Source organism: Notamacropus eugenii, chromosome 4 (genome assembly GCF_028372415.1).
Source record: "Notamacropus eugenii isolate mMacEug1 chromosome 4, mMacEug1.pri_v2, whole genome shotgun sequence".
In the NCBI taxonomy this organism is placed as follows: Eukaryota; Metazoa; Chordata; class Mammalia; order Diprotodontia; family Macropodidae; genus Notamacropus; species Notamacropus eugenii.
The window spans coordinates 95,824,492-95,839,009 of record NC_092875.1 but is presented as its reverse complement, the minus strand read 5'-3'; the positions used below and the strand labels follow the sequence as shown (position 1 = coordinate 95,839,009).

At 36.0% G+C, this 14,518-nt stretch overlaps 1 protein-coding gene across 2 annotated transcripts in view; it reads right to left on the bottom strand.

The window, feature by feature from the left end:
• AGO2 (argonaute RISC catalytic component 2) overlaps window positions 1-14,518 on the bottom strand; it is a 155,853-nt gene that overhangs the window by 38,289 nt on the left and 103,046 nt on the right. For both annotated transcript variants that reach the window (XM_072602980.1, XM_072602981.1), the window contains exons 5-12: window positions 12,074-12,210; window positions 10,946-11,080; window positions 9,396-9,483; window positions 7,234-7,381; window positions 6,038-6,157; window positions 5,747-5,869; window positions 4,699-4,832; window positions 1,426-1,610 (exon numbers count right to left, since the gene is read on the bottom strand). In XM_072602980.1, coding sequence (XP_072459081.1) covers window positions 1,426-1,610; window positions 4,699-4,832; window positions 5,747-5,869; window positions 6,038-6,157; window positions 7,234-7,381; window positions 9,396-9,483; window positions 10,946-11,080; window positions 12,074-12,210 — 1,070 coding nt within the window. The remainder of the gene's footprint in view (window positions 1-1,425; window positions 1,611-4,698; window positions 4,833-5,746; window positions 5,870-6,037; window positions 6,158-7,233; window positions 7,382-9,395; window positions 9,484-10,945; window positions 11,081-12,073; window positions 12,211-14,518) is intronic.

Below are 14,518 nucleotides of genomic sequence, written 5' to 3'. Positions count from 1 at the left end.
AAGAAACCAATTATATTGAAATAGTTATCAGTTTTTTTAAAGTTTGTAGACTTCAGGTTAAGAACCCATAAGAACCCCCTCTCATTGTACAGAGGAGGAAACAGACTCACAGAGAAGGGAATTTTCTAAGATCATGAGTAAGCTGATGGCAGAACAAGAATTCAAACCTAGGTCCACATTATTTTGTTTTGTCCTTGCTATGGTGGGGCAGAGAAACCATAATTGCATTTTCGAACAAAAGGCAGGGTGACTGAAAGACTTAAGAGTCAAAAGGCCTGCACACACGTCCTGTCTCTGACGTAAATTAGCTATGTTAACTTTTGCCATGCTAGCAGCAGGCTGTTGTCAGGTAAGAACTTTGTAAATCTTGTGAACTGTTACTATGAGACTCCTCTGCCCGCTGGGCTTCCTCTTCACTGGGATTTTCATACATGTGCCCCAAAGAAAGAAAACTTGGGCTTTCTTAAGGCTCATTTACCAAAAGAAGGAAGCACTTTTCTTCGCCAAGATTATCAATTTTTTGAGAATAATTTGCACAGTATTTTGTGGTTTGGAGTTTTTTTCATTTTGGAGGCAATGCGGGGGTGGTAAATTATTTGCCCAGGGTCACACAGCTAGTAAGTGTCTGAGGCTACATTTAAACTCAGGTCCTCCTGATTCCAGGCCCAGTGCTCTATCCACTGAGCCACGAAGCTGCTCCTATATTGTAGTGTTATTAACTGTGCTTTTGAAAAGTTTGTTAAAATTCTCCACTGAGTTCATCTGGACTGGGAGGTTTTTATTTGTTAATTTCTTTATAATGAGTTCATTTCCTTTTCTGAGATGTAATTATCCAAGGTCTTTTGACCTTGTGTTAGTTTGGGTATCTTATATTTTTAAAGCCAATACTTTATTTCTTTTATGTTTTCTGTTTTGTGGGCATATGCCTGTACATGTGGGAGGTTCTGATAATTCTTTTTATTCCTTCTGGCTTTGTTGTGATTTTACCTTGTTCACTTTTTATTTTGATATGACTTTCTGTTGTCTTCTTTTTAATCAAGTTGGCTAAATGTTCATCAATTTTATCAGTCTTTTCAAAGAACCAGCTTTTAGTTATCATTATTTAGGCTTTTTTTGTTCCCAATTATTTATTTATACTCTAAGTTTCAAAGGTTTCTTCTTTTGTACTGATTTTGGGTGTGTCTGTCAATTTTTAAAAGTACATATTCAGTTTATTGATCCTCTCCTTTTCCATGCTACATTCAAAATACACTAGTATTTTCCCTTAGAATCTAAAATTGGATTGTGAACCATTCCTTTAATCAACACCATCTCCCTTTGGAGACATATAGCCCCACCCCCTAAAAAAAGTTACTGCTTCAATGACTAGTTAAAACAAGTAAAATAATTTGCAAATAAAAGGTTGAAGGATCCTCAAATACTCACCATAAACAGGGGTTTTGCCCGGCAGAATGACTACTACTAGCTGCAGTCCAGCATATGTGTTTTTTAGGTGCCTAAACATAGGCTCAACACTATCTGCTCCTTGGGCATATTTGCAGAAACATGGCTGACCTTGGATTGGCATTCCTGCATCTCTTGAAATCTTTCTGAGCTGTTCTGTGAAGGATCTAAAGAAGAAGAATGGTCATTCTAAAAACCTGAATCAAAATTCATATATGTATAAATTAATTAACATAGGATTAAAGATGAATCAACGTAACACCTATAATTGTAGTAGCACCAATATTAGTAGTAGTAGTAGTAGCAGTAGTAGTAGTAGTAGTGTGTGCATGTGTGTGACCTTTGCTTTGGTATTTCATTAAACAGCAAGCAATTTACTATTAGAAAGTCCTACTTGGGAGAGCAGTTTGATAAGATAATAGTGCCCACCTAAGTGGCACCCACCTGGGGGTCCTCAAGTTCTGGCCAAAACCAGGGATTAAAATTGACTTCTAAAAGTTAGATGATAAAAAAGTACAATTAGCCTAATCATATCACATACTCACAGAGTTGGAAGGGACAGAGGCACAAAAGGCCAGCCCTATCCAAATCAGAAATCAAGCTTTACAACCTCAACAAATCCAGCCTCTGCCTGAAGACTTTCAATGATGTGGAATACTACTGTGCCATTAAGAAATGATAAAGAGACTGTTTCAGAGGAGAAGTTTTTCTACTAACTGATACAGAGCAAAGTGAGCACAACTGGGAGAACAATTTTATAATAATAACCACTTTGTAGACAAAAACTTTGAAAACCTTTAAAAACCTTAATCAATACAATTATAAACCATAAGTCCAGATGACTTAAGATAAAAGATGACACTCATCATCTACCAAGAGCGGTGACATACAGTAAGATATATATATTTTACGATATGGCCAATGCGGAACAAGACATCCCTAAGAGAACAATGAACTATTTAGAAAAATAAGTTCCATATGAATCTAAAGTATTGTTACCACTACTGCTAGATTCTCAACCTTTATGTTAATAGTTTTCTAGTAACTTTGATTTTTGGAAATGATTTGGGCAAGCTTGACATGATTACCACAGAAATCAACTAAAGATATCTATATGAATTGCGTGCATCACTCCAAATACATAAAAAGAGATAATACTGGTCTTTTGGAGATAAGGCTGGATGTGTATGGGGAAAAGTCAATTTTAATCTTCAGGAAGAAAAAGGCATTTTTCATTATAAAACAAGAACTTAAAACCCAGGTCTACCCTGATAGGTATTCAACTTTAGTCATTCCAATATGTTAAAGGTCTTGTTATTCAAAGAGTACTGTTAATCTGAACTTCCCTCTGTATGATTTTGTTTTATTAGGGTATGGAAGAACAGGCTTCAGGACAAGAAAAATAATATGACAGAATCAAAGATGAGCTTTGGGACGTAGTCCAGAATGGGCACCTTATCAATGCTAGAGATTTCTACACATTTAACTGTCATTTTCCATGAACTACAGTTAAACATAAGACCTTTTTTCCTTTCTAAATGTTTGTTAATTTGAATTTCTATCTCTACTTTCAAATTTCAGTTTTGAGTTAAGATGCTAGATTTATTCATCCAGCTATAAAATTCAGAAGCCATTTGAGATTTATAATTCTAAAACTGCCTTTTAAATATCAAATTACTTCATGGAGTACTTTCTAATGCCCATTATTCTTCAATAATCATCTCTAAGTGCTTTACATTTCTAATCAGTTATGCTTACAGGATCTATGGACAAAGAATTAATATCAGTGAACCAAATGGCAAAGCCTCTAAAGTCACAATGGTAAAGTTAAATGAATTACAAAAAGACTTTGGTTGTATTATATTTGCATTAGAAGATTTGTTCCACAATATTCTTCTCTCAGAACTGGACAAATCTAACAAAAATTAAGCAAAAGGAAATATATAGAACTGAACTTCTGGAGAATTTACAGTTAAAGACTTATGATGCTTTCTGAAAAGGATCATTAAAGAATATACATTTTTTCAGGATCAAATGATACCTTTACAAAAACAGATCATCTGTGAGAGCACAAAGAAATTCAGAAAAAATGAAATATTCAACACACCCTTTAAAGAGTATAATGAATTTGAGCTATATAGGGTACACAAGCAAGAAATACAGACTCAGATGATTTAATTACATCCTGAATTACAGAGGCGCAAATGTGTCAAAGAAAAAATATCATAGAATCAATAAGTATGTGAGAGAATAACAATGAAAATATACCAGAATTTGTGAGATACAGCTAAAGTGGTCCTCAGAGGAATCTCTGAAAATATTGCTGATCGGATGTAATTTTTGGAATACTTGTCAGACTTCTGAATATTAGCATTCTACCAAGGTTATAGGTCAGGACTTTAGTTTTCCTTCAAAATCTGTTCTGCTCATCAAAAAATTGTCTGAGACAACAAACAAAATCTCTATCTTTACCAGACCCTTTGAAACTCGGATTATCACAGTCACTATTCAGTGGATGGGAAAAAAGTTAGTTTGGGTTGACAAAATGCCTTATGAAAAAATAATTACTATAGTTCTTAAAATATGCCATTAAGAGCAGCAAATTTAATTGTGTACACCTAAAAGAGTCAAATAAGACACTGGCTCTGCTTATCTCCCACACAGAGGTGGGAGCTTGCGCTAGGAAGTTTCACTGTGGGAAAGCTAGATTATCTGAGCAGGTTTGCAGTGATGATTTCTCTATAGGTAGCTTTGTCAGAACAGGGTGGGGATGCCCAATTGGTAAGGAGATAATGGGAAGTGTGAAATGGAAAATTCTAGTTGATGTCTCTGTCTTCCTTTTTTTCCTTTTGTTTCTATAAACACTTTCTTCTTTCACTCTCTGTTTAAGGAATAAATTTTTTTCCCCTTCTTAATTATTTACAACTTATTTTCCATTTACTCTTCAGGTTGCTTAGAGAAAAAGCCCATTCCCAACCTAAATGCTAACTATATGAAATTGGTGACTTCAGTGAAAATTGCTACTTACTTAAATGGCCCACACATGCTTTCTACTCCCCTCTGTGATAACAACCCTTGAAAGAAAGGCTTTCCTCCCTGTCTACACAAAGTGGCTTAGTGTGCCTGTTTGACCCACCTCTGACCACCCTTGATAAAGACCAAGAAACACACAGAGAAAATTAACCAAGTTAGCCCTGCATCCTTCAAGCATGAACAATGAGTGATCATCATTTCAGTTCTGTCAAGGGGACTTACTTAAGATGGACTTCAGTACACTGCCGTTGAGGTGCAAAGCAAGCAATTGCCCAGACCTTAATTTCAATTCCAGTGTGGAACTGCTTATTCCTCATATCCCAAACCCCCTGGACAGGTGTAGCAATTGCTTTATTCTGTAAAAGAAAAAGTGGGAGGAAGTTTGTAAAAGAGAAAGAAAAGGAACCCCCATGAATGCTTTTCTTAGTTACATGGCTTTATAAAACTTTGTAAAATTTTAAAGTGTTAAAATGGTACCCAATGTGAGGTAAATTATTAGAGCAAGAGAACACAACTATTCCTAAACCTTATATTTAAGCATAATGAAACAGAAACATCATAATTTATACTTTATTAAGGACTTTCATAGACATCACCTCATAGGACTCCATATAACAATACTATGAGGACAGGAGTTCTTATTCTTATATATGGGGAAACTAAGGCTTAGATGTATCCATGGTTACATAGCTTTTAAGGATGGGTGGAAAGATTTGAACCCATCTTCTGAAGTGACAGAAATGAATTATTAGAGGAATAAAAATGAAAGATAACACCAAACTTAAATCGGACTAATTATTATGCACACATCTAATACAGAGCAAAATAGTTAATGCTTCCAAAGAATAGTTCTACCTAGGAAGGGGACAAATTACACTATGAATAATACTTTATAATCTTGTATTTTGGGGAAGAGGATCAAAATTACCCTGATTCCCTACAGAGCTTTCTTTCTCTCCCACAAAAGCCTTTTCTGAAATTTAACATTCACATGGCAAGGAAAATTCCCTTCTTTTTTTGGTAATGTTCCTTCCCTATAGGCAATTCCAATTTTCAACTTCATGGATTGGCTCAAAAATTGGAAGGATTACATTAACTATGAGAAAAGATGGTAGTCATCATTGATGGTGGTCAGTTTCATTTCTTTGCCAGGAGAGACAGAATTATATTAGAGGTCATACTATGCTATCATAACCTCCAAGAGCCCTGGACCGTGCTCTTAAAATACCAATAAGACCAGATGATGTACAAGTTATGTCCTGTCACATACCCTGCCTCCATAGAGGATTGATGGTGGCTGCAAGACCCGGCCAGTGACATCTGTCATTTCATCTTTAACCATTATGCCAAACTCACGAACATAAGGGTCTGTATTGAAACTCGCACTTCGCATCTTAAAAAGAAAACAATAAACAAAAGGTCAGACACAGGCTTAAATTTCTTCTTGGGAGCATGTCCACGCATAACTGTACAAAGATTTCATCGCAGTAGACTCTGAATAACTAGACAGAGTTGACAGGGCTCTATTCTGGGCCCATGTAGCTAGTAAATGATCACTCACCAATTTGCTGATCTCTTCTTGCCGATCAGGTGCAGATCTTGCAGTTGCCCGTATCATAGTAGAGGTTTGATTGTCCGTCAGTTTCTTTATACATCTCTGTCCTGCCACTATGTTGCATACCTATGAAGGTTAAAAAAAAAAACAACCCAGTAGTATTCCCTCTACTTTTGGAGTTTATGGGAAATAAAAATCCAAGAAATCTCAATGTAAGGAAGAATATAATAATTAGTGAATTTCCTCTCACAGAAGGCCATCAAGTCGGGGCTGGATGACCACCTATCTGGAATATGTCAGAGGGGTGTCACACTTGAGATTCATACCTGAATTGGATGAAATGAATTTACCTAATTCTAGGAATTGGCTGGGATTACTCCTAGATTACTTCTACTCCTTTCAAACTCTGAGCCTATTTGTCCATCTTTGAAATAAGGGAGTTGATATAGATCTAGGGGTCTTAACCTAGGATCTGTGAATCCAGATTTAACTACTGTATTTCAATAGAACTGGGCTTCCTTTGTAGACATCTTTATTTCATGATTTTCAGTAGTCCTATATATTTAACATAATTCTGAGGAGGGGAGCAGTGTCAAGGTGGTCCATGACACCTTCTAGCATTGAGATTAAACTAATTACACTCAATAAACATTGCAAGGTGCACAAATATAAAACCACAGGTTTGTCCTTAAGAAGCTTAAAATTTAACAATTTTCCTAATGAATTTTAAAAATGGGTTAATCTATAAAATTTCAATTCATGTTTTCCTAGAATATAGAGATTGCTTATAACAATTCACCTAAAATTCTTTCATATTATCCTGTTGAGTTTGTAGTCTAATTCTTTTATTCTGAAATCTCTCTACTTTTCTAGACCATACCAAGCACAACAAAGCTCAATGAAGAGTTAGCATCTCAATAAATATTTGTATCATTTCTCTGGACTGTCATTTCCAAAAGCCCAATGCTATTGAACTCTAGGCACCTAGAGCTCCTGCCCAATCCTAAAAAAGAACTAAAATATATAAAACAATGCAATAACCCATTGTTCTTCATTTTCAGAATTTTGATATAACACAAAGTCCAGTCATGAGTTGACACAAAAAACTGAAGGATCTGTATTTTTTGGTATCTAAAAGAGCATCTGGTCACCATAGATTTTATAGAGGCCAATATATACAAAGAAATTCAGAAATTACTTGCCTCAAGGGGAAGATATGTATGCTTTTGCTCCTGTCCAACTTGTAAACATGGAAGATGAGGATAACGTAGAACCAACTTATGTCTGTCTTTAAAATACTGTGCCACCGTACATTCAACAGTCTGGCCACTCTCTTGTTGAAGTGGGAATCTAGGGAATAAAAAGGTTCATGTTGTAAGTTTACTCATGATTCCCTGAATTAAAATTGGTTTGTGGGAAAATATTTTATAGACAGTCAAGGCATGAATTCAATAAAAACTTATAAAGGGGTCTCCTATGTTATAGGTACTGATAAGTTCTCCCCCTCCCCCCCTTTTAAGGTAGGGATGTTGAAAGTAGGGCAGGAAAGAGCTGGGGAAGTCATAAATGGAGATAAAACATTTCAAGTAAAATATTTTAGAATCAGGTCTTTGAATTACACTGACAGAATTCAGGTCTTATGAGCTAGTGAAACCACACATATACAGAGAGATGAAGGGCAGATGGAACTACATAAGGAAGCCGCATTGGAAACTTCATTAATCTTTCCAGTAGGAAATACTTTGTAGTCTTGTAAATCATTTATTGGGCAAATATTTTCATACAGAACCTCTAGCTCTAGCAACAAGAAATAATTAAAATAACTAAAATGGGTCCTGTGAAAGGAGATCTAACATGACTAGGGAAAAAAAATTATAGACACCATGACCTCAACATGTGTTTGAATTTATGACAGCAGGCAACTGTATTTGAAGTGCAGTATTTCCCAGGATGCATCACTTTCCAGCCAGAGGAAAGATTGCCACCTAATACACAAAGGGTATAACACTGCTATGGTATGGTACTGCGTCCTGTTCAGAAGTTTGAATAAAAAAGCCAAGAAGGGAGGCATGGTTTATAACATGGCTGCAACAAAGTTGTGTTGCTAGAAGTTACTTCTTAGTAGAATAGTTACTATTGCTGAGGAAAGATTACTTTTGTTTTTATTTTAACAATTCACACACTACACCCAGACTACTAGGAATTTCTTAGCATGACTCTTAGAAGGAAAGAGGAAATGACAGGGTGAAGAGAATACAAGGCTTATAGCATCTCCTTGTAGGAATGGTGCACAATACAGTGCATAATGCAAAGAATATTGGCTCTGAAATTAGAGGTTGCTATTTTTTTATTGTTCAGTCATGTATAACCCTTTGTGACGCTTTTGGGATTTCCGTGGCAAAGGTACTGGAATGTTTTGTCATTTCCTTCTCTAGCTCATTTTACAGATGAAGAAACTGAGGCAAACAGGGTGGAGTGACTTGCCCAGGGTCACACAGCTAATGTCTGAGGCCAGATCTGAACTCAGGAAGATGAGTCTTCCTGACTCCAGGGTAAGATTTATTAGGCTTAGCTCAGAGTTTAACTAAGAATGACAGGTGAAAATTACAGGGAGGTCAATTCCAGTTTAATATGAGGAAGAACTTCTTAATTAGAGCTTTTCAACAATGAACTGAGCTTTTTCAAAAAGCAGACAAGTTCTCCTCAATACTAAAGGTGTTTAATCAGAAGGAAAATAAATCCTGTCATGAATATTGTAGAATGGTTGGAATTCTGCTTTGAGTAAGGGTTAGACTAGAAAACCTATTTCCATGATGCAATAATAATTATAGGCAAAATTCACAACAAAAATAAACACACACACACACACAACTAAATACAGTAGAACATTAGAAGATGTACTTAACTATAGAGAGAGAAACTTGATTTATTACCTAACAGTGTTTGGCTTTTCTGGCCAATGTTATTAAAGAACATACTAGTAAGAACTGTTTCTTTTCATTTTGCCAGTGAGGAAAATTTCACAACTCTATAAAATTCACAAAGAGGAAAATGGAGATAAATGTATTTATTCTCTACATACAAACATTATGCATACATGTCTTATTATTTTTTGTGAATTTTATAAGGTTTAAATTTTCTTTACATGTATGTGTATAGACACATACACACATCTGGTATTCTGCTAATTAACTTTACATTGATTTATTATGCAAAACTTGGAATTTATGATGAATTATAGACATGGTCAAAGTATGCTATGAATAAAAAAGTGGAATTTTTATTTCAGAAGCCCTTATAAATCCATACAATGATAATCTCCATTGATTTTAAGATATGTGTAGGTAAAAGAAAGAAGTCTTACGTTTGGTGACTTGCTGGTCGTCTGGTGACATTACACACACGGTACTTTCTCTTCATCTGCCCACAGTGTGTTATCTCTACCTTTAGACCTAAGAAAACAAAAATTCCATACTTCTAGGAACCTTCAAAACTCTTCCCAGTCTACACAGCAAATTTATGTGTCTTTTTGTGCTCCCATACTGATGGTCCCTCCACTGACAGAGATAACAACCATTCCTTTTATAACTGAGGAGATTCTGTTTAAGAGTTACTGTGGTAGAAAAATTCAACATGCCAAGGACAACATGATCATCTGCCACATTGAAAGGTCCTCAGGCAATATACACACCATTTATCACCATTACTGTTGTTCAGTCATTTTTCAGTACTCTCTCTTTGTGACCGCATTTGGGGTTTTCTTGGCGAAGATACCAGAGTGTTTTACCATTTGTTTCTCTAACTCATTTTACAGATGAGGACACTAAAGCAAACAGGGTTAAATGACTTGCTCAGGGTCACGCAATTAGTAGGTGTCTGAGGCATGATTTGAACTCAGGAAAACGAATCTTCCTAACTCCAGTCCTGGTCCTCTATCCACTGCACCATGGTGGCATGCCACCGTGCTTCTACTCAAAACCTTTCCAGTATAAGGACCTGCTAGAGACTGTGCCCTAGAAACATAAGCCCCTCAAAAACTCATGGTGACCTTCATACCAAAATGGAAATTGGAACAGAAATTCAGTTGTGATGACTTTAAAAACAAACAGAACATTTTTTTAGGGGATGAGCTCTTTCTCACTGTGAAAAATAGGACAAACCTTCATTGATAGGCTGAAATTGGGTAACATCAATTTACCGTCCAGTCTTAACACACTATATACTATAATTTATTTTAAATTTCTCTCTCAGTCCTCTTTGCCCAACAGATGATCACATAAATATAAAAACAAAAGAAAGAACTATTGCAGAAGAAATATAAGGGGGAAGGGAGGCAGAGAGTTTGCCTACATTATCTGATCTATAATTACAATATTGATGTCTCCCATTCTTTATCTTGTAGATATAAAAAACAAATTGCTAAAAATCATAAGAATGCTGCTACAAACCTAAAAAGGTTGTTAGGAAGGGACATGGTTCTGCAAGGATAACTTAAAACCTATTAACTCACATAGGAGCACATCCCCCCCATGACTGGTTTGTAGGTCATTGTCAAGGAAGTTGACAAGTCCTCTATCCCCTCTTTCCCTTCCCATAAAGACTTGATTATTCAGTAAATGACTAGGTATATAGCTCTTAGACCCTGTGAAATGCATTTCATTTAATCTTCAGGGGAAGGTAATTAATTCTTACTGCCACCCCCAACTCCCTATAAAAACACATAAATGAATAATAGCTCACAAAAAGTGGTGATAAGCAGAGCCTGTCAAGTTTGGCAGAATTGGAACATTTTAACCTCAACAGAATGGAGAGCATGCCTAACATTCTAATTCAGCAGAATAAGACCAATATCCCAGCAAAAGATGAAAGTGACATTTCCCAGGAGCATTTTACTTTCCATATGAGAACCCTTACCTTTGATTTCTTTGGTAAACTTTACCCTTTGGGAATCTGTCAGAGGTTTCTGTTGCTCTTCAATACTTTTGAAATCCAAAACTTCACAAACAAACTCAATTACTGGCTGTGCCTTGTAAAAGGCCGTTGCTGAAACTATATAGAAATAAAGAAGTGTGAAAGACAAGGCCTAGGCTACAGTGTTAACTGTGCGCTTATAAAAATATAATATTTTCCCCTAATTTGATGCTGTTTTCCCACACCATAAAAGCCTTTAATTTACTGAAGGTAATAGTTGTGCCATTATCTAAAAATAGAGTGAGTTGGTAAAAGCCAAGGTTCTTAACATTTTTGTGTTATAAACTCCTTTGGCATTGTGGTGAATCCTAAGGATCCCTTCTCATAATAAAGTATTTTTTAAAGAAAAATAGAAGGAAATGCTAAATTTCAGTCAGAGGTTGGTGAAAATAAAAATGTAATGCTTTCTCCTATTTAAGCTGAAATCTATGGGGTTTGCGAATAGCAGAATCCCTGGTCTAGAAGATCTCTAAGGTCCCTCAGCATTTTGTAATAATATCATGTGTGTATATTCAGAGTAGTTTTTTCTTTGGTGACATAAAGTAAAACACATAAATGTGAAAAGGGGAGGTTATTTACGTCAACTCTCATTCTATGTAGTAATAAGCTCTTTATACTATATGGCAGGAATCTTTTACTGATCTTTGTACTTACACAATGCAATGCATGTAATCTATAACCAAACTGTAACCATGACATCATTTATAACAACAACAATAATATTGTAGCATTCATATAGTGCTTTAAGATTTCCAACTTGCTTTTTTACAACAATCTTGAAAGGTAGGTGCCATCATCATCTTCATTTTATAGATGAGGAAACTGGGGCAGAGAGAGGTTAAATGACTTGCCCAGGGTCAAAAGCTAGTGAAAGTCTGAATTCAAGTCTTCCTGCATCCAAGTCCAATGTTCCACTTAGCTTGACATACAATTTAGACCTAGAAGGGAACTTGGGCTGTAGGACCAGGAAGTGGCCCAGTTCTAGCAATGATGTTCATTCCACTCACAATACCATACATTCTTAGTTCTTTAGGAATAAATACTCTATGAGAAGAGAAAAGAAATTCTTACCATCAATGTTCAACATCATTTTCCAAAGTGAAGGTCGGACTGATTGATGGAATCCAAACCAAACTTCCCTTCCCCCACCAAGAGGATTTGAGCATCCCTCAGATGCAGTAAAAAATGATCGGCCCACAGGTGTGTACCTGGAATCAAGAAATCACGCTGTTTAGCTCAGATTATGTTTCAAATGAGATGACAGAGTCAACTTTAGAACACAAAGGAAAAGTAAAACAGCGATTCAAAAACAGGTATTTACAGAGTACCTTCTAGGAAGCCAGTCTGTGGCCTATTATTAATCTTAGATCTTAAACTTTGCTAAGACATGATATGATCCCTCGCCTCAAGGTAGTTCTTATGTGCGAGAAAGGCAATCAAAAAGACAATAGGAGAACCTCATCTGATCACTAAAAAGCTATCCATTTATTTGAAGTATAAAAAAAATGCCAAAAGCACCTCTTTTTATTTGTTAGGCAACAGTAGATATTAAATTGGAGGGAGGATATGGTAGGGGAGAATTGATCCAGAGACCTATGATCAAATTCCCCCTCCCTGGACTGAGGTCCAGCTAATGAACTCTCAGAATACAAAGGCATAGGTAACAGGGACAAAAAAGTGTTAAGCTCTTCTATGAAAAATGTTCTTCAGTAAAGTTACATGGAATTAGAGGGAAGCTACCCATCGGCTGGCCCAAGGTTTGGCCCCACAGGTACTGTCTGTAGAAAAAAAAGTCAATACGCATGTATAACCGAAATTTAAATGCTTGCCTTCTCAATGAGGGATGGGATGGGGAGGGAGCAAGGGAGAGAATTTGGAACTCAAAGTTTTATAAACAAATGCTAAATATTGTTTTTACACACGTGACTAAATAAATAAATAAACATTTTTTTTTGATAAGACAGTTCTTATGATGAATATGCTATCACTATTTTCTTTTAAAAGACCAGGAATAAGAACCATGGCTAGTCTTTTGCACCCCGAGCTATGTCTTACCAAGGTAAGTAATATAATCAATAATACTCAAAGTAACCTACAGAGATAACAAAAGACAAATAGCATGAAATAAGCATGGACTCAATATAAGAATGAGGTTCAAAGGGATGATATTCAGATAAGTAGTCATTCGAACAAGAAAGAGTCTTCACTTCATTTCTCTGACCCCTAGCTGACAATGTCTATGCAACAAATCATTTTTGTTGGGAGTGCAAAATTATGAACAGGAACACTGGTATACACGGCATCATGAAGACCCCAAGAAATTTGTCTATTTAAATTTTCAAGTGTTGGGTTGACATAACAAACTATATTAGTATTCATCTCAATGAAAATGACATTGGCCTAAGTATCTACCAATGATCAAGAAACTGAATCTAGACAAGGAAATGGAGAGACTATTTCTAGTGGCTGCGCTAACTGGAAAGGCAGGGTCATGAGGAAGTAGAGAAATGGATAAAAATGGTAGTACGTTTAACATATACTTTAAGTTCTATATTCTTCAAGAAGCCATGTGAAATTATTTCTGCCTGCCCTGATGCTATAGTATCAAATCCTTATGATTTCCAAATAGGAAAAGTCCCAAGGAGTTAACAATCATAATCCTTTGATACAGGAATTCAATGTGGCTCATAAGTAGTCATCTAGCCCATTCTTGAAGTCCTCCAAGAGGTAGTAGCTCCTTCCATTTCTGGAAAGCTTTAATTGGACTTTGTTTTACTGAGCTAAAATTAGTCTCTCTGAAACTACCACCCTTTCAACCTAAATGTGCACTCTAGAATTAAGCAGATCAAGCCTAATCCTTCTTCCACATGGCAGTCCCCTCCAGCACCCAAAATTCATGCACACATCTGCATTTGGATATTGTATTATTTTCTGCTTCATATGCAGAATCACAGAACTATAGAGTCAGAGTCATAAGTAACCCCAGATGGAATACAATTCAAAGACTCCCTGACTGACAAAGCAGAATCTAATAGCTAAGAGCACATATTTATATATTTCTTTAAGGTATGCAAAGCACTTCACATGATATCTCATTTGAATGTCACAATTACCCTAAGTCCTATTATTATTCCTACTTTAAAGAGGAGGAACCCAGGAGTAAGTTGGTGACTTACCCAGGGTCACACAGCTAGTAAGTGAGGAGGGATCTAAATGCAGGTCTTTAACTCCAAGTCCTGCAACTTTATCCACCAAGGCACATTATCTCCTCAAGGACTTATTTTGATTGTTATTTTACTTTTTCCCCCCGTAGGCAGGATGTATAAATTCCTAGAGAGTAGGACTCTCACCACAGGATGGACACAGAGAAGTAACTTAATAAATATCTATTCACTTCTCAGAAATAGTGTACAGGGAATTCTGGGTGGGGTATGCTAGTAAATGTTTAACGACCAGATCTCCAAAAAAAAAAAATAGTATCTGCAACATCTTTTTAAGTTTAATCTGCATTATTAA